The sequence below is a fragment of the Hypomesus transpacificus genome, chromosome 23 (assembly GCF_021917145.1).
Source record: "Hypomesus transpacificus isolate Combined female chromosome 23, fHypTra1, whole genome shotgun sequence".
NCBI classification, from domain to species: Eukaryota; Metazoa; Chordata; class Actinopteri; order Osmeriformes; family Osmeridae; genus Hypomesus; species Hypomesus transpacificus.
Genome location: NC_061082.1, coordinates 563,200 through 588,251, shown reverse-complemented (window position 1 = coordinate 588,251; position 25,052 = coordinate 563,200). Strand labels below are relative to the sequence as shown.

Here is a 25,052-nt window from a genome sequence, read left to right as displayed (position 1 = left end):
CACACCAAATGACGATGTGTCCTTGGGCGAGGCACTTCACCCTACTTGCCTCGGGGGAATGGAATGTCCCTGTACTTACTGTAAGTCGCTCTGGATAAGAGGGTCTGCTAAATGACTAAAATGTAAATGTAATGTAATTACTGTTACAGATTAATTCATTCAACAAATGTAGTTCTGAAGCGTTGAGGTTCACATGACTAAAAACAGAGTATTATTTTGACTCATTTTTATTACATACAACATTTGACATTTTCACAAGCCAAGGGCAATAAGGCCAACTCTGACATTATGTATTTTATACGTCGTCTTCATAACATTCCTTAAAAGCAGATTTGTATCTAAGATGTTAGGGATCATTCATGTTTAAAAGACGTGTTTGTCTTCACAGGAGCCCCCTGTTTTCCAGCTCCTGATGCCTCACAAATTACAACCATCTACAGACCAACAGCAAATCTAATTGTTTACATTTGTTTTAACAATATAACATAATTAGTGTAATTGTTTTCCACCAATTCAACGTAATCAAATTTCCCTGCTAATTCTAAATAATCAAACTTTGAATGCTGGTTTTGCATTTTCAGATGTTTGATTGAATTGTGTGAAACGTATGTAGCATACAGAAGTCAGAGGCAGGGAGTCATTTAGCAGCAGTTAGGGTTTAGGTTGTGGTTGGAGTTAACCCTAAGGCCAGCAGGAGACTACAGAGGATGTCTGTGAGGGGACATGAACATTCACAGCTTCTGAGTTTCTGTTCTACTGATTCAACCCTCTGGAAATGGTCAATCTCCCGCTCTCTCAGTCTATAATTACAGAGCTATTTATCTCCTTTTTGATTGGTTTAACTTTACCCGCCCATGAAAAAGTGCATGGAGGTCTTGGTAAATCCTGTCCAGAGGCAGGAGGGGTTCTGTTCAGGCACGGTTCAATGTGCCTCCTTGTTGACATGATCAAATATCCAAACATCACAGGTACATGGTTTCACGGGTCCCCACTATCAGGCTGAGTCTAGTTATCACTAGTTATCACTATCAACACACCACAGACGAGCTCCCAGGCTTCCCCACGCAGCACCCAGAGAAAGCCCAGCATGTGAGGGTACACAGACTGCTTATATGGGTGTAAATATGTCTTTAAAGACAGGATGTCACAAAGAGCCCCCACCCCAAACATTATAGTACAAATCTAGAACAGGCATGTAGATATTTACAAGGATGCTGAAGTATAACGTTCTGCTAGGATGTTAACTGTAAGTAACAAAGATTACAACTGTTAGTAAAGCCTCCATACTGGATGTAGAAACCTCTTGTTTAGCTTTCAGCAGTTATGAGCAAGTTGTCCTTTAAGATGGAAGCCAGAGTGTGCAAGGAGTAGGAGAAGCCTGTAAGCTAGAGCGACAGCATCCACACTGTGTTCAGGGGGAGCTACACTGTGTTCAGGGGGAGCTACACTGTGTTCAGGTGGAGATACACTGTGTTCAGGGGGAGCTACACTGTGTTCAGGGGGAGATACACTGTGTTCAGGGGGAGATACACTGTGTTCAGGTGGAGCTACACTGTGTTCAGGGGGAGATACACTGTGTTCAGGGGGAGCTACACTGTGTTCAGGTGGAGATACACTGTGTTCAGGTGGAGATACACTGTGTTCAGGTGGAGATACACTGTGTTCAGGGGGAGCTACACTGTGTTCAGGGGGAGCTACACTGTGTTCAGGTGGAGATACACTGTGTTCAGGTGGAGATACACTGTGTTCAGGTGGAGCTATAGTATCCACACTGTGGCACCTTGCATACGAGTCCTAGAATAATGACTGAACAAGCTTACTATGAATGGTCTCCAGATGATGAGAAAAGCTCCAGACATTTAGCATGAGGCTTGATGAGCATGTCCTGGAGGCCGTGACTGAGCAGGCAGGGTTAGTGCCCCAGCACCCCCTACAGGCGTGGAGGCATGGCAGACATCTGCTTGGGGAGGGGAACATCTTCAACAGCCAATCAGGACCAAGCTCCCGGAGAAGTACAACATCAAAAGTAAAAACCATTAACATTTGTCCTTTTGTCATCAAAATACTCCAAAGTTTCAGCACATTTCCCCCTGAGCGCTGTCCTCTCATCATATAGATCCAGACAGGACTTGCTGTTTGTACACGCTCGGTCCTGGAACAGCCCAGATGAAGCTGAATGCTGACAGGATGAGGGAGATGACAGCCTCTTCATCTCACTCTCCACCTCTTCATCTCACTCTCTTCCCTTCCACCTCTTCATCTCACTCTCTTCCCTTCCACCTCTTCATCTCACTCTCCACCTCTTCATCTCACTCTCCACCTCTTCATCTCACTCTTTTCCCTTCCACCTCTTCATCTCACTCTCCACCTCTTCATCTCACTCTCCACCTCTCCATCTCACTCTCTTCCTCTCCTCCTCTCCACCTCTTCATCTCACTCTCTTCCTCTCCTCCTCTCCACCTCTTCATCTCACTCTCTTCCTCTCCTCCTCTCCACCTCTTCATCTCCCTCTCTTCCTCTCCTCCTCTCCACCTCTCCATCTCACTCTCCACCTCTCCATCTCACTCTCTACCTCTCTTCCTCTTCATCTCACTCTCCTCCTCTCCACCTCTTCGCCCGTCCTCCGCATCTACCAGACCTGGCGACCCAGCAGAACCGTTGCTATGGACACCAGGCCCCAAGCCACATCCAGCAGCATGCTAATTGGACGGGCATCGTCCGGGCGGGAGGAGGAGCTGCGAGCATCGGCGTTGGAGGAGCCTGCAGCATCCAGCTGGTCCTGATGATCACAACAACCAACAGTCAGCGGACAAGTCACACAACCGCACTCAGGGTGATGTGAACCAGGTATTTGATCAGATATTGATTGACAGGAATGTCTCTTACCACACACACGGCCATGTTCAGACTCTGGTTTGACTTCAGTTTCTGGGCCTGGAGGTACAACCGGGACACAAGAGAAGACAAGATGACCGTGACTGTGGAGGTCCTGCTAGCTCCATACATGCCTCTAACCACTAAAAGCCATGTGGCCACTTTCAAGAACATGAAGCATGACTTTGAAACACTGCATGAACACTGGATCCTCTGGTCTCTGTGCTGCCAGTGTGGTAGAGTGTTGGTGACTGAGATAGAGGCAGGGCTCCACTTCCTCCCTCCAGCTCTGAGGCTGCCCCTAACCCTAACTCTGCACATGTGTAGATGAGTCTGAAGGCCTCACAGTAGGTAACAACACCTCCACCTGGACAGCTGAGACCAAACATCCTCTCATCCTCTGGAAACTTGCTTTCTTATTGATCTTCTGTAGAGGTGCCTTATGGTGAGTGTGTGTGTGTGTGTGTGTGCAAGAGTGTATGGTAGTTCAATAAATGAAAGTGCTGTATTCAGGCTATACCTCTAACCTTTCCTACTTCTACACACACACACACACACGCACATACAGACACTGACACCCACACACACACACGCACACAGATGGGAGATGGGATATGTGAATGATAAATAGACTCCATGGTAGTTTAGGAACATAACAAACCCAACACACAGTGTTGGAATAATGCTCTGAAAGGGATTGTGGGAAACAATGATTAATGACCATCCAGGAGGTCCACTATGGTTCCCAGTGATAAATCATATTATCACTATTAAAAGCCAATATGATAAATAGCTGTGTTTAAAACTAGGTGATATAATCTTGTTGAAAATACGTTTTAAACAGATTTGTTTATACAGTACAGAATTTCTTGAGGTTTATATGCTTAGGTGAAGACAATAAGTTCATGGAGTTCTGAAACATTTCAACTTCTTAACCCTGTGCTATTGTAACCTTGTTTTTGTGCCTATTTTTTGCCTATTCTTTGTGTGTGTGTTTGCATAGTCCTTCACACACACACACACACACTACTTCATACTGTCACTTCCTGTCCTCACACAGACACTTCCTGTCCTCACACAGACACTTCCTGTCCTCAAACAGACACTTACTGTCCTGACACAGACACTTCCTGTCCTCACACGACCTTCCCTGCTGGGTGGGTCTGTCTCTGAGGAGTAGCTGGGCTACGACGGGGTCTGTGTGTGTGTGTGTGTGCGCACCTGTGTGTTACTGTGTGTGCGGATGTGTGTGTGTGACTGTGTGTGTGTGTATGAGAGAGAGAGATGGTCTATTTGCCCCAGAGGGGTGTTTCTGATGTGTGTGTGTGTGTGTGTGTGTGTGTGAGAGAGAGAGAGAGAGAGAGAGAGAGAGAGAGAGAGAGAGAGAGAGAGAGAGAGAGAGAGAGAGAGAGAGAGAGAGAGAGACAGAGAGAGAGAGAGAGAGAGAGACAGAGACAGAGACAGAGACAGAGACAGAGACAGAGACAGAGACAGAGAGAGAGAGAGAGAGAGAGAGAGAGACAGAGAGAGAGAGAGAGAGAGAGAGAGAGAGAGAGATGGTCTATCTGTTTCTGATGTTAATGTGGAAACATTAGATGTGACATGACAGCTCTGACTGCCACCATGTATCCACTTCCTGCCCAGAAGGGGGATTCTGCTCATCTCATGATCCTGGCAACCCTCTGGCCTCGTCAGAAGGCTGTCTCAGTGGCCCAGGGAGCTCTGGGAGAGAGAGCTGTCACTGCAGACTGGAGCTCTGGCTCTCTGTGGACAAGATCTCTGAGGCTGGATCCAGGCTGTCCTGTCTGTCTGCCTACTTGCCTGTCTCCCTGCCTGTATGACACCCACACCCACACACCCATACCACCACCAATCCCCACACCCACACTAACCCTGCCCCTTCCCCCACCCCCACACACCTGCAGGCTTCCACAAGCCCCTCCCCCCTCCCCCACACACCTGCAGGCTTCCACAAGCCCCTCCCCACTCCCCCACACACCTGCAGGCTTCCACAAGCCCCTCCCCCCTCCCCCACACACCTGCAGGCTTCCACAAGCCCCTCCCCCACCCCCACACACCTGCAGGCTTCCACAAGCCCCTCCCCCCTCCCCCACACACCTGCAGGCTTCCACAAGCCCCTCCCCCCACCCCCACACACCTGCAGGCTTCCACACTCCCCTCCCCCTCCCCCACACACCTGCAGGCTTCCACAAGCCCCTCCCCCACCCCCACACACCTGCAGGCTTCCACAAGCCCCTCCCCCACACACCTGCAGGCTTCCACAAGCCCCTCCCCCACACACCTGCAGGCTTCCACAAGCCCCTCCCCCCTCCCCCACACACCTGCAGGCTTCCACAGGCCCCTCCCCCCTCCCCCACACACCTGCAGGCTTCCACAAGCCCCTCCCCCCTCCCCCACACACCTGCAGGCTTCCACAGGCCTCTCCCCCCTCCCCCACACACCTGCAGGCTTCCACAAGCCCCTCCCCACTCCCCCACACACCTGCAGGCTTCCACAAGCCCCTCCCCCCTCCCCCACACACATGCAGGCTTCCACAAGCCCCTCCCCTACACACCTGCAGGCTTCCACAGAAGTGGTAGAGCGAGTCTCCCTGCATGTCTAGGTGGTTGGGGTGTGTGGGGGGGTCCGGTGCCGGGGCGGGGCCGGGGGACGAGGGCCACAGGGGGGCCTGGGGCTGCCAAACCCCCACATCTGTACCGTTACCAAACGCCTGGATGGAGTTACCTGCACGGAGACAAGCACAGGCACATTTATAACCACACACCTGTACTTTCTACATGCAGTGCTTCTACCCCACTTTGGATAAAGATGATCTACACTGAGAGCCGTATTGTACAGTACAAATGTGTACACAGATACATATGGATATGTACACATATACATATGGATATGTATACAGATTTCTATTACCATGGTCAGACTACAGTGCCCTCCAAAAGTATTGGAACAGTGAGGCGAATTCCTTTATTTTTGCTGTAGACTGAAAACATTTGAGCTTGACATCAAATAATGAACGTGAGATCAGAGATCAACGTTTCAGCTTTTATTTCCAGGTATTTACATCAGGATCTGATGCACAACTAAGAAAATATCACATTTTGTTTGAATCCACCCATTTGTCATGTGATCAAAAATATTGGAACAGATATACTTAAAACATATTTAAGTGAATAAGACTTAATATTTAGTTGCAAATCCTTTGCTTTCAATAACTGCAGCAAGTCTGTGACCCATTGACGTCACCAAACTTTTGCATTCTTCCTTTTTGATGCTTTCCCAGGCTTTCACTGCAGCCTCTTTCAGTTGTTGTTTGTTTTGTGGGGTTCCTCCCTTCAGTCTCCTCTTAAGCAGGTAAAATGCATGCTCTATAGGGTTTAAGTCTGGAGATTGACTTGGCCAGTCTAATACCTTCCATTTCTTGCCCCTGATGAACTCCTTTGTTGTTTTGGCAGTGTGTTTTGGGTCGTTATCTTGCTGCATGATGAAGGCTCTGCCAATCAGTTTGGTTGCATCTTTCCTTAAATTGGCAGACAAAATGTTTCTGTAGACTTCCGAGTTCATTTTGCTGCTGCCATCATGTGTTACATCCTCAATGAAGATTAATGAGCCCGTCCCAGAAGAAGCCATGCAAGCCCAAGCCATGACATTGCCTCCACCGTGTTTCACAGATGAGCTTGTGTGTTTGGGATCATGAGCAGTTCCTTTCTTTCTCCAAACTTTAGCCTTTCCATCACTTTGGTAAAAGTTAATCTTTGTCTCATCAGTCCATAAAACTTTGTCCCAGAATTTTTGAGGTTCATCTCTGTACTTTTTGGCAAATTCCAGCCTGGCCTTCCTATTCTTCTTGCTAATGAGTGGTTTGCATCTTCTGGTGTAGCCCTTGTACTTTTGTTCATGAAGTCTTCTGCGAACAGTAGATAGTGATACCTTCACTCCTGCCATCTGGAGGTTGTTGCTGATCTCACTAACAGTTGTTTTAGGGTCTTTCTTTACAGCTCTTACAATGTTTCTGTCATCAACTGCTGATGTTTTCCTTGGTCTACCTGTTCGACGTCTGTTACTAAGTACACCAGTAGTTTTCTTCTTCTTCAGGACATTCCAAATGGTTGCACTGGCTATGGCCAATGTTTCTGCAATGGCTCTGATTGATTTTCCATCTTCTCTAAGACTCACAATTGCTTGTTTTTCACCCAAAGACAGCGCTCTGGTTTTCATGTTGTTTTCACCTCTGAATGCAGTCTGCATAGACAAAACCTATCTTACCCAATCTGAACCTGAGTGTAGACATTCAGTGGTATTTATTGATTGAATAATGTATGTAATAGGACACACCTGGGCAACAAAACACACCTGTCAGTCACATGTTCCAATACTTTTGCTCACGTGACAAATGGGTGGGTTCGAACAAAAAGGTGATATTTTCTAATTTGTGCATCAGATCCTGATGTAAATACCTGGAAATAAAAGCTGAAACGTTGATCTCTGGTTTCACATTCATCGTTTGATGTCAAGCCCAAATGTTTTCAGTCTACAGCAAAAATAAAGGAATTGGCCTCACTGTTCCAATACTTTTGGAGGGCACTGTACCTAAGCAGCTGTTCAGACCCATGTTTCTACTGACTGTGGAGCTGCTCTCTGTCTGCATGTCTTCAACTAGGATCAGAAAACTACACCTTTCTGCCTTGGACGTTCTAAACACAATTCAGCAAACAAAATAACCACGTATATTATTTATTTTAAATACGGAGAATAATCTTTTAGACGAACGAGCGTCCTTCCCCTAGATGTTACAGATAAACGTCTCTCTCTCTCACTCCCTCTCTCTCCCTTCCTCTCCCTCTTTCTGACCCTCACACCGCTCAGAGCAATCTCTCTGATTGGATATGAGGAGAGACGACTGGCCGTTCTGGTGTGTCCAGTCTTCCCCTCCCCCATGAGAGCAGTCCTGGTGTGTTGATCTGTATTACTCTATTCTGTCGAAGGTTTGCAATACTACTTAAAAAATATCAACACTGATATCACAGCCTTTTGCTTCCAAAATTTAGCAGTTCCTACAAAGAAAACCCAATAAGCAAAACATTTTGAGCTTCTAAAAAGCTAATTGCTCGGACAGTGACAGAAATGTAAACTGTGAAACAACTTGAGAAATACACAGCGCTCATTTTTATGCTGTGAAGATGCTGAAGTTAGGATCCCAGAGGCCGTCAATCTATCCCAGCCAAGCTCACCTCCTGTCTGTCATCTCCTGTCTGTCACCTCCTGTCTGTCACCTCCTGTCTCTCACCTCCTGTCTGTCACCTCCTGTCTGTCACCTCCTGTCTGTCACCTCCTGTCTCTCACTTCCTGTCTCTCACCTCCTGTCTCTCACCTCCTGTCTCTCACCTCCTGTCTGTCACCTCCTGTCTCTCACCTCCTGTCTCTCACTGCCTGTCTCTCACTTCCTGTCTCTCACCTCCTGTCTCTCACTTCCTGTCTGTCACCTTCTGTGTCTCACTTCCTGTGTGTCTCACCTCCTATTTTAATGGGACCCATCTGATGGAGTTGACAGCATTATGATTGTTTTGATTCCTCTCAGCACCACCTGCAAGGATCTGTAATGGTGTGTCCATGTCAAACCCTCAAACTCTCCACTTAGGAGGGATCTCTCTGTCTCCTTGGTTACAATGCTGTGTTTGCCTGGACCATACTTAAACACTGGATGTGACATTGTCACTTGCTTGCCCACCATGTAGAGTGAGCCCCTGAAAGCATTGTCTATGGGACCTCTCGTGTCCATGTCAGCATAACATGGTGTTTAACCACGGGTCAGTGTGAATTGTGAAATTCTAGTGTACTATAGTGTGTGTATATATGTATGTGTGTGTGTGTATATATATGTGTGTGTGAAGACTCACGAAGGCAACGGTTGTCAGTGAAGACCTCCAGGAACTTGTCACACTCAGGCTTCCCGTTTCCACTACCTCCACAGTCACACCAGGGGGACACCTGCAGGCTGGCGGCCCGCAGGTAGTTAGGGGTCATCACTGTGCCTGGGGTCACAGGTCACACACTTGTGTTTGATTTGAAACACGAACCATTAAACATGAGAAGCCTTCGGTTTATTTAATGCTCTAGGAAACTTGTCAGAGATCAAAACTACAACTGGAACTCATTTTCAGATTCAAATTAGATTGTGAAATAAAATAACAGGCAGAAGATGAACCTACCGATCAGGCCAGAGTACGCCAGCAGACAGCCAGCGTAGCTGTCTTTCAGACAGCCAGACACGGAGCGGGGCTCTGGCTGGCAGGCCGCCAAGAAGTCTGCCAGCCGAGATCTGCCATGGAAAACAGAGGATGTTTCTCCCTCATTCAGGACAGCCTACCTGCGCTACAGGACTGGAGGACAGCCTACCTGCCCGACAGGACTGGAGGACAGCCTACCTGCGCGACAGGACTGGAGGACAGCCTACCTGCTCAACAGGACTGGAGGACAGCCTACCTGCACGACAGGACTGGAGGACAGCCTACCTGCACGACAGGACTGGAGAACAGCCTACCTGCACGACAGGACTGGAGGACAGCCTACCTGCCCGACAGGACTGGAGGACAGCATACCTGCACGACAGGACTGGAGGACAGCCTACCTGCACGACAGGACTGGAGGACAGCCTACCTGCCCGACAGGACTGGAGGACAGCATACCTGCACGACAGAACTGGAGGACAGCCTACCTGCCCGACAGGACTGGAGGACAGCCTACCTGCGCGACAGGACTGGAGGACAGCCTACCTGCTCAACAGGACTGGAGGACAGCCTACCTGCACGACAGGACTGGAGGACAGCCTACCTGCGCTACAGGACTGGAGAACAGCCTACCTGCACGACAGGACTGGAGGACAGCCTACCTGCAGATGTAGTTGGCCCTGCAGGAGGACTGGAGGGACAGGCAGTTGGGCTTATCTCTGTCCTCGTAGGAACAGATGGGGACTATGGTCTGCCTGCGGCGCTCTGTGCAGGCTGCCTGGTCTCCTGCAGGACATGAGCAGAACAGCATCCCATAGCTGTGCTTCGCAGGCACCTGGGGAACAACACCTGCTGTCAGTAACGACCAGGGGATGATGTCAGTAACGACCAGGGGATGATGTCAGTAACGACCAGGGGATGATGTCAGTGACCAGGGGATGTTAGTAATGGGGTAAAGCCAACTTTACATTTCATGTTTCATATTTATTAATATTAACACTATTATGATTCTTCCTTATTTCCTCCCTTGTAAATGTTTTTGATGTATCAATAAAACGCCACCAGTTTTTTAGAAACCGTATCACCTTGTCGAAGAACTGGCGCAGGGCTTTGTGGCACTTCCTCTTGTTGCAGACCTCGGCGGCAGACACGCGGCTGGTGCAGGGGCTGATGTAGGTGGAGCGGTACTTCTTACATGTGTCGTTCAGGTTGCAGGCCTTGGCCGCGTTAAGACAGTTATTCTCCTTGCTTGGTGTTGGTTCGCCTGGCAGAGAGGGAGTGAGAGAGAGGAGAAGAGTGGAGAAGGAGGGAGGAGAAAGAGCAGGAGGGAGGGAAACAAAGAGAGGGAGGAAGGAAGGGAGGAGAGAGAGACGAGAGAAGTGGGAGAGACGTTTATATTACAAGGTATCTTCAGTGTGAACTCAATCAACTTGTGAAGGCAATCAACTTGATGACATTTAAAGAGAAGAGGGGAAGCTAGTAGGATTGGAAGGAGAAGAGACCGGAGTTAACTTATAATGTGAGGGGGGAGAAACCAGGAGAAAGGAACAGTAAGAGCAGAGAGAGTGATCAGCTGGATTGTCTGCTGGATAAGCAACTGTGTGAATCAGCGGTGGCTGCTGGTCTTTCAAAGAGGGGAAGCTAATTTTTGGCCTACATCCTAAAAACGTTTAATTTATTTGGCTAGTTCACTGGCTAGTTCACCCCTACGACACTAGCCTAACCTACTGAATAAATGAACGAACAATCTAACTAAACAATATTCATCTCGAAGGAGGAAATGTGGAAATTAGGTTAAACTGAAACAAGGAACGTGGTGTATAACTGTATGAAATGAATGATGAAAATTGGTTAGCAATTTCGCCAAGCAAATACCAAGAAATAGGTTGCTGCAGTTTTTTGTAGTCTTTCAACTACAGTTGCAAAATCCGCGATCGAGCTTGAATAGCTTTGATGACTTTTTGTAGTACAAAATTACTGTCAATCAAAAGGACATGCAGTCTTTCGACAGACCCTCCAATCATCAATGGGAAGCCCAGCGTCCAGGCCAGCCCACTCCTCCATTCACCCCCAGAGGCGCTGAGCGTCCAGGGCGGGACATAATCACAGCATTTATCCAATGACCATATAGTTTTGAAGCACTGAAAAAACTGTTCAAAGCAGCCCCATTGAAGTCCATGGAAGCTAAGCTTCAACAGGGAAATGCACTGTGGCACTACGGGAATGTATGAGAAGGAAATGAGTCAGTCGACCTGCTAATATATGTAGCTGATTCTGAATTAACTCGTCTTCGATATAAACGTGTTCTAACGCACTGCTCTCTCCTCCTCATATGGCCTGGTCTCTCCCTGCTCTCTCCTCCTCATATGGCCTGGTCTCTCCCTGCTCTCTCCTGATATGGTCTGGTCTCTCCCTGCTCTCTCCTGATATGGCCTGGTCTCTCCCTGCTCTCTCCTCCTGATATGGCCTGGTCTCTCCCTGCTCTCTCCTGATATGGCCTGGTCTCTCCCTGCTCTCTCCTCCTCATATGGCCTGGTCTCTCCCTGCTCTCTCCTCCTCATATGGCCTGGTCTCTCCCTGCTCTCTCCTGATATGGTCTGGTCTCTCCCTGCTCTCTCCTGATATGGCCTGGTCTCTCCCTGCTCTCTCCTCCTGATATGGCCTGGTCTCTCCCTGCTCTCTCCTGATATGGCCTGGTCTCTCCCTGCTCTCTCCTGATATGGTCTGGTCTCTCCCTGCTCTCTCCTCCTCATATGGCCTGGTCTCTCCCTGCTCTCTCCTGATATGGTCTGGTCTCTCCCTGCTCTCTCCTGATATGGTCTGGTCTCTTCCTGCTCTCTCCTCCTGATATGGCCTGGTCTCTCCCTGCTCTCTCTTGATATGGCCTGGTCTCTCCCTGCTCTCTCCTCCTGATATGGCCTGGTCTCTCCCTGCTCTCTCTTCCTGATATGGCCTGGTCTCTCCCTGCTCTCTCCTCCTCATATGGTCTGGTCTCTCCCTGCTCTCTCCTCCTCATATGGCCTGGTCTCTCCCTGCTCTCTCCTGATATGGCCTGGTCTCTCCCTGCTCTCTCTTCCTGATATGGCCTGGTCTCTCCCTGCTCTCTCCTGATATGGCCTGGTCTCTCCCTGCTCTCTCCTGATATGGCCTGGTCTCTCCCTGCTCTCTCTTCCTGATATGGCCTGGTGTCTCCCTGGTCTCTCCTCTGAGGTCCTGGCAGCTGACATGTAAGTTCAACTCCAGCTACACACTCCGACTCAGCCTTCTCCCCTGTAACCTTTTACATACCCATACCACTATACCAAGATTAGCACTATTTTTCAACCTTTCAAAACTTTTTTTGTCAACTTTTTTTCCCCCAAAATGTTTTAAATTATTTTTTTCAGACAGTGAAAAGGAGAGGAGAAGAGGAGAGATGGGAGGAGAATGGATAAGCCTAAAACAGATTAAAGCTGAGCACAACAGAGTACAGAACAGTATCAGGTACTCATCAATGATGGAAACCTTTTTTGGAAACCTTTAGTTTAAAATATTTTTTCAACCTTTCCAAACTTTACATTTACATTTACATTACATTTATGCATTTAGCAGACGCTTTTATCCAAAGCGACTTCCAAGAGAGAGCTTTACAAAAGAGCATAGGTCACTGATCATAACAACGAGGTAGTCCCAAACATTGCAAGCAGCCAAAACATGAGGCATACATTGTGGAAAAAACTAAACAAGTGCCAAAACGGAAGACCCATAAGAGCATGCAGTTATACAAGTTACAAATTAAAACAACATAAACCACTTTTGGGGGAAACTTTTTTCGAAAATATTTTGTCAACTAGCCTTATAATTAAGACACAGCCACAGCCCTCCAGATGATGGGGGACCTGAGCAGCTGTTGTGAATACAGGGACTCATGCTGCATAAAGCAGCTCAGATGGGCTGAAGGCTAGAGGAATATGATCCTCTCTCTCTCTCCCTTTCTCTATCTTCTCCCCTCTCCTCTTTTGTCTCTCGCCCATTTTCTCTCTCTCTCTCCCTCTCCTCATGATCAGAGTTCTCAAGCCTTGTCCTGGTAGATCAAGTCACAGGGATGGAAAATTGGCACAAAATCACAGATTCAGTGAATACAGGCACACTCATACTGTATGCATAAACACACACACACACACACACCTGGTACACACCATGTGCCACATTAGATGATCCTCACTCACCCAGCATAAAACCCCACAATTCAACCCACCCTCCCTCCCCTCCCTCCCTCCCTCCCTCCCCACCCCTCCCTCTCCTCCCCTCCCTCCCTCCCTCCCCACCCCTCCCTCTCCTCCCCTCCCTCCCTCCCTCCCTCCCCACCCCTCCCTCCCTCCCCACCCCTCCCTCTCTGCCCCCCACCCTCCCTTTCCTCCCCTCCCTCCCCACCTCCCTCCCCTCCCCTCCCCTGTGTTGTTATAAAAGGGTTTGTTGCTTTGCTGGCTTCCTCTCACTTCTACAAACAGTTTATCCAGCCTGCGCATGGAACAGTGAATTTGGTAATTATGCCCTTTGATGTGGAATTGAAGCTTGCTGTGCCTTTTCATGCACTGTAGAATAAGATGTGATTAAATCTGAATACATTCTTGAACTGTGGGTTAATCACGTATTATAAAACACATTACTTACATCTGACAAGCGCTCAGAAATTAGACTTGTGATCTTGGGAGGTTTGGATGGGCTGGGGGATTTGATGGGATCTCACTGGAATCATCAATGCCATGACGGCCGCCATTAAGCCAATACGTCAAACATATTCAAGTATGTTAACAAGGACAGACACAGTGTTGGTGCTAAGTAAGCTGCTCCTGCAGGTAATTTATGACATGGCAGCTGCAGTAGAAAGCTGTCAGGTTAGGGCAGCAGGTAGTTTATGAGCTGTGGGTTAGGGCAGCAGGTAGTTTATGAGCTGTGGGTTAGGGCAGCAGGTAGTTTATGAGCTGTGGGTTAGTGTTAGGGCAGCAGGTAGTTTATGAGCTGTGGGTTAGGGCAGCAGGTAGTTTATGAGCTGTGGGTTAGTGTTAGGGCAGCAGGTAGTTTATGAGCTGTGGGTTAGGGTTAGGGCAGCAGGTAGTTTATGAGCTGTGGGTTAGTGTTAGGGCAGCAGGTAGTTTATGAGCTGTGGGTTAGGGCAGCAGGTAGTTTATGAGCTGTGGGTTAGGGCAGCAGGTAGTTTATGAGCTGTGGGTTAGGGCAGCAGATAGTTTATGAGCTGTGGGTTAGTGTTAGGGCAGCAGGTAGTTTATGAGCTGTGGGTTAGTGTTAGGGCAGCAGGTAGTTTATGAGCTGTGGGTTGGTGTTAGGGCAGCAGGTAGTTTATGAGCTGTGGGTTGGTGTTAGGGCAGCAGGTAGTTTATGAGCTGTGGGTTAGGGCAGCAGGTAGTTTATGAGCTGTGGGTTAGTGTTAGGGCAGCAGATAGTTTATGAGCTGTGGGTTAGGGCAGCAGGTAGTTTATGAGCTGTGGGTTAGAGCAGCAGGTAGTTTATGAGATGAAACTTGAGGGGCTCCTGGAACTTCAGATCCATTCACACTCAAACCCTTCTGCCCTAACTCAGGGACGCTTTGACAAATCCTGAACTTCTGAAACTACATTACCCAGAACCCCTCGGGCATGTCTCTGCCATGGGCCTTGTAAGATCTGTGAGTGTGTATACCTGTGTGTGGGTTTGTGTGCGGATACCTGTGTGCGTGTGTGTATACGTGTGTGTCTCAGAGTAATAACACAAGGCCTCCCTTCAAAGCCTTGATGGAATACTGCATCCTGTGTGATTAATACAAGTGCTCAATGTCAAAGCCTCTCAATTTACCCCCAAAAATCAATGTCTAATAGGCCTACCCTATCAATGTACATTTACTGTTTTACCATCCCAGCTGCCAAGTTGTGTACCCAAGGGGCTGAGCTTTCAATTTCCATGCACTAGCAGTTAACCGTGTGGCTCTGTATCTGAACACACTAGGAAGGCCATACACACTGCTATGGAATAGGCTGAGGCTTACACGTGTGTGATTATTACCCCAGGTTACGCCTGTCTGAACCTTCATAGACCTGAATAGAACCAGAAAAATGATTCCACCTGCAAGAATCAGCTGTATAATGTGTTGTGTCATTCCTCCTGGCTCTGTTTCATCACTCATCTAATCCTGAACTACTGGGTTAATGGCAACGAGACTGCTAGAGTGATAATGACAGAGAGACCACCTAGTGTTAATGGCAGAGAGACCACTACAGTGACAATGACAGAGAGACCACCTAGTGTTAATGGCAGAGAGACCACCTAGTGTTAATGGCAGAGAGACCACTACAGTGTTAATGACAGAGAGACCACTACAGTGTTAATGACAGAGAGACCACCTAATGTTAATGGCAGAGAGACCACTACAGTGTTAATGACAGAGAGACCACCTAGTGTTAATGGCAGAGAGACCACTACAGTGTTAATGACAGAGAGACCACCTAGTGTTAATGGCAGAGAGACCACTACAGTGTTAATGACAGAGAGACCACTACAGTGTTAATGACAGAGAGACCACCTAATGTTAATGGCAGAGAGACCACTACAGTGTTAATGACAGAGAGACCACTACAGTGTTAATGACAGAGAGACCACCTAATGTTAATGGCAGAGAGACCACTACAGTGATAATGACAGAGAGACCACCTAGTGTTAATGGCAGAGAGACCACTACAGTGTTAATGACAGAGAGACCACCTAGTGTTAATGGCAGAGAGACCACTACAGTGTTAATGACAGAGAGACCACCTAGTGTTGATGACAGAGAGACCACTACAGTGTTAATGACAGAGAGACCACTACAGTGTTAATGACAGAGAGACCACCTAATGTTAATGGCAGAGAGACCACTACAGTGTTAATGACAGAGAGACCACTACAGTGTTAATGACAGAGAGACCACCTAATGTTAATGGCAGAGAGACCACTACAGTGTTAATGACAGAGAGACCACCTAGTGTTATGCCCCTCTGATCACCAGGCTTGTTCACACTTGTCCTGGCAGGTTTGGATGCTGCTACTATGAGTGATAGGCACCGCCTAAATGACCCTAACCCTGCTCACAAGGACTTTAATCTACTCCTTTTCCTCGTCTACACGGGGCAGAAACTCCAGCAGTTTCTTTCTGATGCTGTAAACAAGAGAGGGGGAAAAAACTTCAAAGGAAATGCTGCTGGGATGATTCATGTCCATGTTAAACATGCCTGCATAAAAACAGACATCATCACATTTACAGTGGTGCTGGGTGACTCATCGGGCCTGGGTGTAGTGGCAGTCTGTCTTCATGATTCGGGCCTTGTTTGTCCCTCCAGGTGATGTACATGTCTGGCAATTGGACTAATCGTAAAACCTTTCCACTGAACCCCAATGCTAACCCTTCGACTGACTCAACATCTTTTCCATGTAAATACAGACAGCTCCTAGACTCTGACCTTCAAAATTTTGTTAGAACTATATTCTTCTGATCCTGGATTTTCTATATGCACTAGTTGTACTTCTGTTCTGACGAGCAAGTCTGTTTATACCCTAAACTCTGTAGAGCAGTTAAACACCTTCGGAAGGTCTTTGGACCCCACATGGCTTGTTGAAATAGAACACAGCAAATGAAACCCCAAACTCTTCACAAGTGTGAAAGCCTGAACAACTCAACACCAGGTGTGTTTTCATTCCTACATGCTATGCTCCAACCGTGTGCATCTTCAACTCATCAGTTTACAAACCAACACACTGTGAGCCAGACAGGAGAGCACGTTTAGCTAACACACTGTGAGCCAGACAGGAGAGCACGTTTAGCTAACACACTGTGAGCCAGACAGGAGAGCACGTTTAGCTAAAACACTGTGAGCCAGACAGGAGAGCACGTTTAGCTAACACACTGTGAGCCAGACAGGAGAGCACGTTTAGCTAACACACTGTGAGCCAGACAGGAGAGCACATTTAGCTAAAACACTGTGAGCCAGACAGGAGAGCACGTTTAGCTAACACACTGTGAGCCAGACAGGAGAGCACGTTTAGCTAACACACTGTGAGCCAGACAGGAGAGCACGTTTAGCTAAAACACTGTGAGCCAGACAGGAGAGCACGTTTAGCTAACACACTGTGAGCCAGACAGGAGAGCACGTTTAGCTAACACACTGTGAGCCAGACAGGAGAGCACGTTTAGCTAACGTCCCAGTGAGTCTGTTCATGAGACTGTGAGAGCACCTCCTAGTCTTGTTTACTTTCCCACCTATTAACTCACCCAGCACACACACACACACACAAACACAAACACACGCAGAAATCAATTAAGGGCCCACACCTCTGCTGAATCTATATCAACATGGCTCAATGGATGCATAAATGTTGATTTTATGGTACACTCAGACACAAGCACACACAAAAGCACACATCCACCAGACACACACCAGACACACACAAACAAACACACACACACAGTGGGAGGCTGTTCCAGTCTTGCCTGAATGCTCTGCTCCATGTTTCCTCTCTCCAGGCAGCTTGTTCAGTGATTAATGAACAAGGTAGCGTTTAGTTCCTCCGTCATAGAGGGGGTGTCGCTCTGCTTATTGGACTGGGTATCACATGCGTCTCAGCTTGGATTAATGATGTCATAAACACGAAGCTTGAACAAGGCCCTCACAGGGCCGGCCCCACAGAGAGACCAGACCACCACACAGAGTGGACACACCATAACAGAGAAGTGACCTTGTGCTTCTTCTCAGAGACTAGTCCCACTGTGCTGGGTTCATAACTCTCACCACTGCCTCGCTGCAGCCTCATTAGATCACCACTGCCTCGCTGCAGCCTCAATAGATCACCACTCCCTCGCTGCAGCCTCATTAGATCACCACTGCCTCGCTGCAGCCTCATCAGATCACCAGATTATTCAATCATTAGATCGCCAGATCATCAGATTATTCAATCATGAGATCACCAGATCATCAGATTATTCAATCATTGGATCACCAGATCCTTAGATCATTGAATTAGTCAATCATAATACCAGGTTGTAGTTCTATAGACAGCCAAGTTGTAGTTCTGAAGAGGGCCAGGTTGTAGTCCTGTAAAAAGGCAGGTTGTAGTTCTGAAGAGGGCCAGGTTGTAGTCCTGTAGAAAGGCAGGTTGTGGTTCTAGCTAACACTGGCCTGGTGTTTCTGGTCTGGGCCAGTCTGAGAGTGGCCATGTCATGATGGCTTCATTCCCATGTTGGGCATGACCCTCAGCTTGGGCCTCGCTGTATTTGGACCAATTAACTCCTCCAGTCCTCCCTCTGCAGCTGCCAGAGTGATTAATGGTGTTTGAGGATCAGATAAGCAACAACAACAGGCTGGTCAGAATACACATTCAGCTGGCTGTCAAAGTACTCCCACTCTCATGAGATGTGTCCTGGAATGAAACCCTCACTAACTAGGGAGAGCTAAGTCACCAACGTTTGGGGTGTCTGGAGATTTCCACAGTGCTATGGTACCTACGTTTCGGTTGCCTGACCTCTGACCCTGGTTCGCTCCACTTGATCCCCCTCTGGGAACGTCCTGGCCTCAGTCCACACTCACTAAATATCTTTCTGGGGATCTGGGCGACGTCTCTCTGGTCCATTCAGTTTCAGGTTTCTCTTTTAACATGGAATCTATTGATTAGCCTTCTAGCGCACTGTTTTTACCACAGTGGTCTCCATCTCTAAAGAAGGATCTCTGTGTCTTTCCAGGGTGAAGTTTCTCTTTTGTGTCCCACAAGAGAGGGAGGGATGGGAGGGATCAGGTTCAGGTCACCTCTGTTGTCATGCACCCTGTTGAGGAGTCTGTGTGATCAGGCTGCATCGGACAGCCACATAACATCTTCCAGTCTCATCATGTCCCTTACAGAGTACCCTCAGCCCTCAGCCACAGTCATGCAGGGAACATCTGTACAGTTTGGTGGAAGTGTGAGGACCTAGGAACTGAGAGAGCGTTCCTCTGAAGGCCAAGCATCTCTATTAGGTGGTGGGCCGAGCCCACGTATCTGCTTTAGTTTTTTAAATGACCTGTCCCCCTCGATGGAAGAGCTGGATTTTTGATATTATCAACGTCGTTTTGTGCTCACCCTGCTTACCCCCCAACACACCCTGCTCACCCCCAACACACACCCTGCTCACCCCCAACACACACCCTGCTCACCCCCTACACACACCCTGCTCACCCCCAACACACACCCTGCTCAGTGCTCACCCCCAACACACACCCTGCTCACCCCCAACACACACCCTGCTCATCCACAACACACACCCTGCTCAGTGCTCACCCCCCAACACAAACACTGTTTAGTCAGTGTGGGCCAACCCTGAGAATTTAGGTGGGGTGGGGGGGGAAGGAGGAAGAGGAGGTGGAGGTGGAAGACGAGGTATAGTCAACTCAAAGTCCCCACAACCCAACAGCACAGTGGAGGGGTCACCAACACCACGGTCTGTCTGCTGAGCAGGGTGGGGTTGGTGTCTTCTGGACGTAGCTCCACACAGCCAGAACACCACCTCCACGCCTGGACCAGCCGACTATTCCAACCATAAATAGAAGGTTGTTTTGTTTAACTAAATACCCTATAGAGGTATGAATGACAATCACCATTTCCACTCTAGCTGCTGTAGCAGTGAGGCTGTGAACAGACCTGTCATCACCATGCTAAAGCATGAGAGCTGGATGCTAAATGACTGCTCTTTGTGTGTGGCAGGTCACAACACTGGATAAAAGCCTTTAGTGATTGATGCTGCTGAGAGCAGGAGGCAGGAGAGAGGGCTGGCTGCAGAGGCAGAGAGGCAGGAGAGAGGGCTGGCTGTCATGCAGAGGCAGAGAGGCAGGAGAGAGGGCTGGCTGTCATGCAGAGGCAGACAGGCAGGAGAGAGGGCTGGCTGCAGAGGCAGAGGCAGGAGAGAGGGCTGGCTGTCATGCAGAGGCAGAGGCAGGAGAGAGGGCTGGCTATCACACAGAGGCAGAGAGGCAGGAGAGAGGGCTGGCTGTCATGCAGAGGCAGAGAGGCAGGAGAGAGGGCTGGCTGTCATGCAGAGGCAGAGAGGCAGGAGAGAGGACTGGCTGTCATGCAGAGGCAGAGAGGCAGAGACATGCCTTCCTGGAGGACGGGGTCACACTTAGTCACGACTCTGACTTCAACACAGGAAACGATTATTATTATTATTATTATTCTAGAGTTGTTCTGATTTGATGATTAACAACAGTGTGCTGAAGGTCAGTAACTTGGGGATGTAACATTAAGTAGGAAGGTGTGAGACAAAACGGTTGTGACATTCCTGAACCGTCAGCAAGACGTTACATGAAGGTAATTAACTACCTCACTGTTTTGGTAACAACCTTCAACTGCCCCTTTACAACATCCACTTACCCCATGCACCCCTCCCCGCTGTAACACTCAACACATCTGTACACAACCAGTTATATAACATGTGCATAGGAGCAGCTGAACACATGTGTATAGGACCAGGTGAGGTAGACTCTTACCAGCCAGGATGGGAGCAAGGCGTAGGATGTCTGACAGTCTGCTGCTGACTGCTTCGTAGGGGGAGTCCTCCAGCAGGTCATTACCTGAACAACAACATATCTGCATCACCATCAAGGGGAGGGTGCACTGTAGATGTTGGTACTTGTGTGTGCATGCAGTATGTGTGTGCATGCAGTATGTGTGTGCGTGTGTATGTATGTGTGTGTGTGTGTGTGTGTGTGTGTGTGTGTGTGTGTGTGTGTGTGTGTGTGTGTGTGTGTGTGTGTGTGTGTGTGTGTGTGTGTGTGGCGGGGGTTATTCCTAGGTATGCGTATGTAGGTGTGTGTATTAATGTGTGTCTTCATGCAACATTATCATTGATAAACAGTTCAAATATGAATCCTGATAATAGTTTTTAGTCATTGTTTAGTTTGTTCTGGACACCTGAGTGAACACATTCAGTAAACTGTAGGCTATTTGGGTGCATTTTTATGACCTGTTAAAAATTGATGGGGCGACTTGATTATGTTAAATTAAGCTACTGTTTTCACAGAATAGTTGTCTAGACATGCATCAGGCAGCAATGCTTTGCTGAAATTGTTTAAAGGTAAAAGGTGGTCTTTCAGCTCAAGCAATCAGGCTAACTGGGTTAGGATTACTTAACGGCTGGCCTGCAGGAGGGGCAGATAGGATTCCACTTCAATTCTTTTGGACTTCGGAGGCATTGATTACAATCTTTTCAGAATGTTTTAACAAGTAAACACACAACTATTTTTATTTTATCCTGTCGTGACACGTTCGACGTGTGGATATTAATAACGTAAATGGGTAAGTCTAACGAAATGCTTAAGCACGTGGGTCGGCATCGAGCTGCAATGTAGTAAAGCCATACCCTGTAAACTCTGAAATATTCCCCAGAAGATCCTCAGGCAGTTTTTCTCCTTCTTCATCCCGCGCCTACACCTGCAGTTGTACAGCGGACTCTGTTTCATGGCCTCTATTGCGTTTCGACACTCGCCCTGCGCCTCCGGACCAGTGACCGTGAAGTTGCTCTCCCTCCCCGCCACACACTGTCTCATGGTCCGGTACTTAGGACTGCAAGACGGATCTTTCAAACACTGTTCACTGGCCTTTACGCAGTCTAGGCGACCGGGTCGTAGTGAAGTGGTTCTGTCACCCTTCAACGGGGATACTGAATCTGAGTCAAAAGATACAAGGGTTCAAAAGTCATTAGGAGACATGTTTTTTTTTTTTACAAGAATACCTTTTAGACTCAAACACACAGAATGACAAGAGAGATATAGATATGCTGCTTAACTAACGACCGTACTGTCACATAGTCATCAAGGTGCAATTAAGCGTCCTCTTCATAATATCGGTCACACTAGCCCACATCACTCCACAATGAACATCCGTATTCTTTCCCGGTTGTTGCCCTTATCTAAAACATAATGGACTGAATCTGGCTGTTCTAACACTCCGTTTATTTCATCTTTATTGTTTCGTTGCCGTCGCCGAATTACTAATCAAATCCAGTTTTAATTTGTCTAGCTCTTTTTACAACCATGGTCACAGAGGGATTCACAGATGCCCATAGAACTTCACCTAAAACCAACCTTCTACCAAGCGCAGAGCAACATAGATAGAGAAGAGGTAGAATGTTTTCTCGGTAGCGCGGACACAAGGTCTCCGAAGTTTGGTACAGTGGTAAAGCCTTCACTGTGGTTTTCTATTAATAAAGGTCACCATCTAAGTCCTGTCAAATTGTGTATACCAATGGAGACTTAGTATCGACACTATAATCTAATTAAAGGAAAATTAAGTGTGTGACTTACCCAGGGCAGACAGCATGATGTAAAAAGTTATTAAAAACATTGCGATTCGATATAGATGCAGCCTGTAGAAAGAGTGGTTCTTTTCAAAGATCACAGCGAAGCAGCACGAGGCAGCCGCAGAGTCCTCAGAGCTCCCAGCAGCGCATCATGAAGGTGCCAGTGATGCATCTTGTACATCCACTTGGGCTGGGAACACCGACAGCTGTCGTTGAGTCCATTTAATCAAACCCAAACGGAACACCAACTCTCTAAGCACGCGACCTTCTGTGGAGAGATTCTCTTATCTGAAAGAATACGTTAAAGTCAAGCTTGTGCGCCAGAAGAAAAAGTCCGGCTCCGGTGGCTCTTCTGTGGAACCACGTCGTCCTGGAGGCTCTAAAATGCGATGGGACAACGGTTAGAATCACGAAGGGCAAATAGGGGAGCGCATCATGTCCACACTGTTCACGGCTAAAGTTGCAGAATCGCGCTAAATAGCGCTGAAAGCCGAACGCACCGATCTTACAGATCTCACTGACCTTATACGCACAGACTCAATTAAGCAATTTTACGCACTATCCTGGGAAATATATTGGACTGTTTACAACGGATTTAATATTTCAGAAGGTTGAAGTCCAATAAATAAAATCCGGTTATATAGTGTAATATATTCCTAAATAGCACATAGAACGTTCCTTGGTGTGCCTACACGCGTTCCCAGAGATCACCCGGTGGTTGCACCCCGACAGGTTCCGATTCCAAATCCCGTTTCCCCCAAAAATGAACGGAGTTGGGTACCGTCTTGTCGGAGCGTGACGTCATGCTCAGGACCAGTAAGGTGTGGTCATAGAATTGACTGTAATTCAATATCGTTCTAGATACGCATTTCACCGTAATCTAATTCGTCATACTAGTTATCGTGTAGGCTGTTGTAATTCAAACTATTATAGGCCTACTGGATTATACACAGGCCAAACTTTAGCAGGGACACATTTCATTTAACAGGTGATACAAATGGATGTGATGATTCAGGCAGATTTATTTGTACATTTTACAGTGGTTATTCTCATGATGGTTCTTTAGAAAAGAGTCATTTTATGATGGTTCTTTAGAATACCAATTTGATTAACTTCAGGATTTAGCAGTTTTCTGCCACCTTTTGTCTATTCTCTCCATTACTCCGTCTTTCCATCTCCAATAGCTCTAAGCAGCGATGACTAGTTTAGTGTTTTGAACCCATGTTGTCCTCACAGTGCAGAGCTGTCCTGCAGGCTGACCAGACAGAGCAGCATGTGTTGACGGCTCCAGTTTATGGACACCTCCTCTGTTTAATTGACCAAATTGCCTGTTAAGGAAACCAATCTGCCTAATAGAGAATCCCTGTATTTGAAACAAAGTGAATCAATGGCGAGCATGAAGGCTAAATCAATGTGGGGTGTCCGATGGATTATATTAGTACAGTATTAGAAAGGCCTGAGCATAAATTATGTGGAGCAAGCAGGCGTGTAGCCAGGCTGAGCAGGGCAGCGCTGCAGGACCCAGATTTATCTGTTTGTTGTGAAGTACCTCAGTGGAGGCATCTGAACATTCTGACTCTGTAAGGGGGGTGCAGAGGGGTGCTGCGGAGGGGTTGAGTCTAAAAAGTAATATTATTGTCCTGTTTTTGGGGTTCTTCCTTTGTAACAAATAATGTACAGCAAAGCATTATAAGTGGTGAAATCAGTACACATATAAATAAATAGGTAACCATTTCCTAATGCATATACAAGACATGATTCTGTGGTACAATACAATCTGATGTTAGTCAGTGATGGATGACCAGATCGATGGATCCTAGAGGGGTCATCAGCAGGGTGGTCCATGCTCCCAGGGGCTTCAGTCTCCAGGCCTCAAAGCTTGAATGAATGTGAAATCCATAGACAGAGTAGCAGGAAGGCCGTCTCTCCTGCCTCCTCACTCGCCCTGGACTTCCTGTGTTCCCTGCAGGAAGCCTTCCTCAGCAAATGTACAACTTCTTCCTCCTCCCCCTTCTCCCCCTTCTCCTCCTCCCCCTCCAGTATAACTCATCTCTGCTGTCTCCCTTAATGTGTATTTGACTGTTAGGGTCTCATTTTCCAGAGGAGATTGATTATGAGTCAATATAATTTTCTATCTCTATCATCCGATCATCAACAGTAATTGATCGGTCTCTGTCCTGGGGGGTGCAGGTCTGTCCTGGGGGGTGCAGGTCTGTTCTGGGGGGTGCAGGTCTGTTCTGGAGGGTGCAGGTCTGTTCTGGGGGGTGCAGGTCTGTTCTGGGGGGTGCAGGTCTGTTCTGGGGGGTGCAGGTCTGTTCTGGGGGGTGCAGGTCTGTTCTGGGGGGTGCAGGTCTGTTCTGGGGGGTGCAGGGCTACTCGTGTATGGCTCCCTTGATCATTGGATTCAATCGATTTCTCTGTTTGAATGTGGAAGAAATTAGAAATGAGGGGAAAATTCAATTCATTTCCTTCTTTTCAAATGAAAATACACTTCTTGAACATTAAAAGAAGCAATTTTCCTAAAAAGCTTTTAAAAGCTCAGAATGATTAATGCAATCATAGTAGGGGTAATTGCCCCTCGCAGTAGCACTTCCAGATTACCC

The 25,052-nt window shown here is 47.7% G+C and overlaps 1 protein-coding gene and 1 long non-coding RNA gene across 3 annotated transcripts; one reads left to right on the top strand and one right to left on the bottom strand.

Moving 5' to 3' along the window:
• The first annotated feature begins 678 nt into the window (after window positions 1–678).
• LOC124485986 lies at window positions 679–4,209 on the top strand. Of its 2 annotated transcripts, none has more exons than XR_006958106.1 (3): window positions 679–2,026; window positions 2,637–2,847; window positions 2,941–4,209. It is a non-coding gene; the product is annotated as an uncharacterized LOC124485986 (long non-coding RNA). The 2 variants fall into 2 exon arrangements; XR_006958107.1 differs by having other exon boundaries at window positions 2,926–4,209.
• gfra1b (gdnf family receptor alpha 1b) lies at window positions 2,543–23,183 on the bottom strand. Its single transcript, XM_047047929.1, has 10 exons — window positions 22,454–23,183; window positions 21,511–21,816; window positions 20,639–20,722; window positions 10,205–10,383; window positions 9,782–9,954; window positions 9,102–9,211; window positions 8,790–8,924; window positions 5,450–5,619; window positions 2,887–2,934; window positions 2,543–2,779 (listed from the first exon to the last, which is right to left on the bottom strand). Exons 1-10 carry the CDS (start codon window positions 22,491–22,493, stop codon window positions 2,630–2,632), a joined length of 1,395 nt encoding a protein of 464 aa, XP_046903885.1. The 5' UTR covers window positions 22,494–23,183; the 3' UTR covers window positions 2,543–2,629.
• Window positions 23,184–25,052: the final 1,869 nt, after the last annotated feature.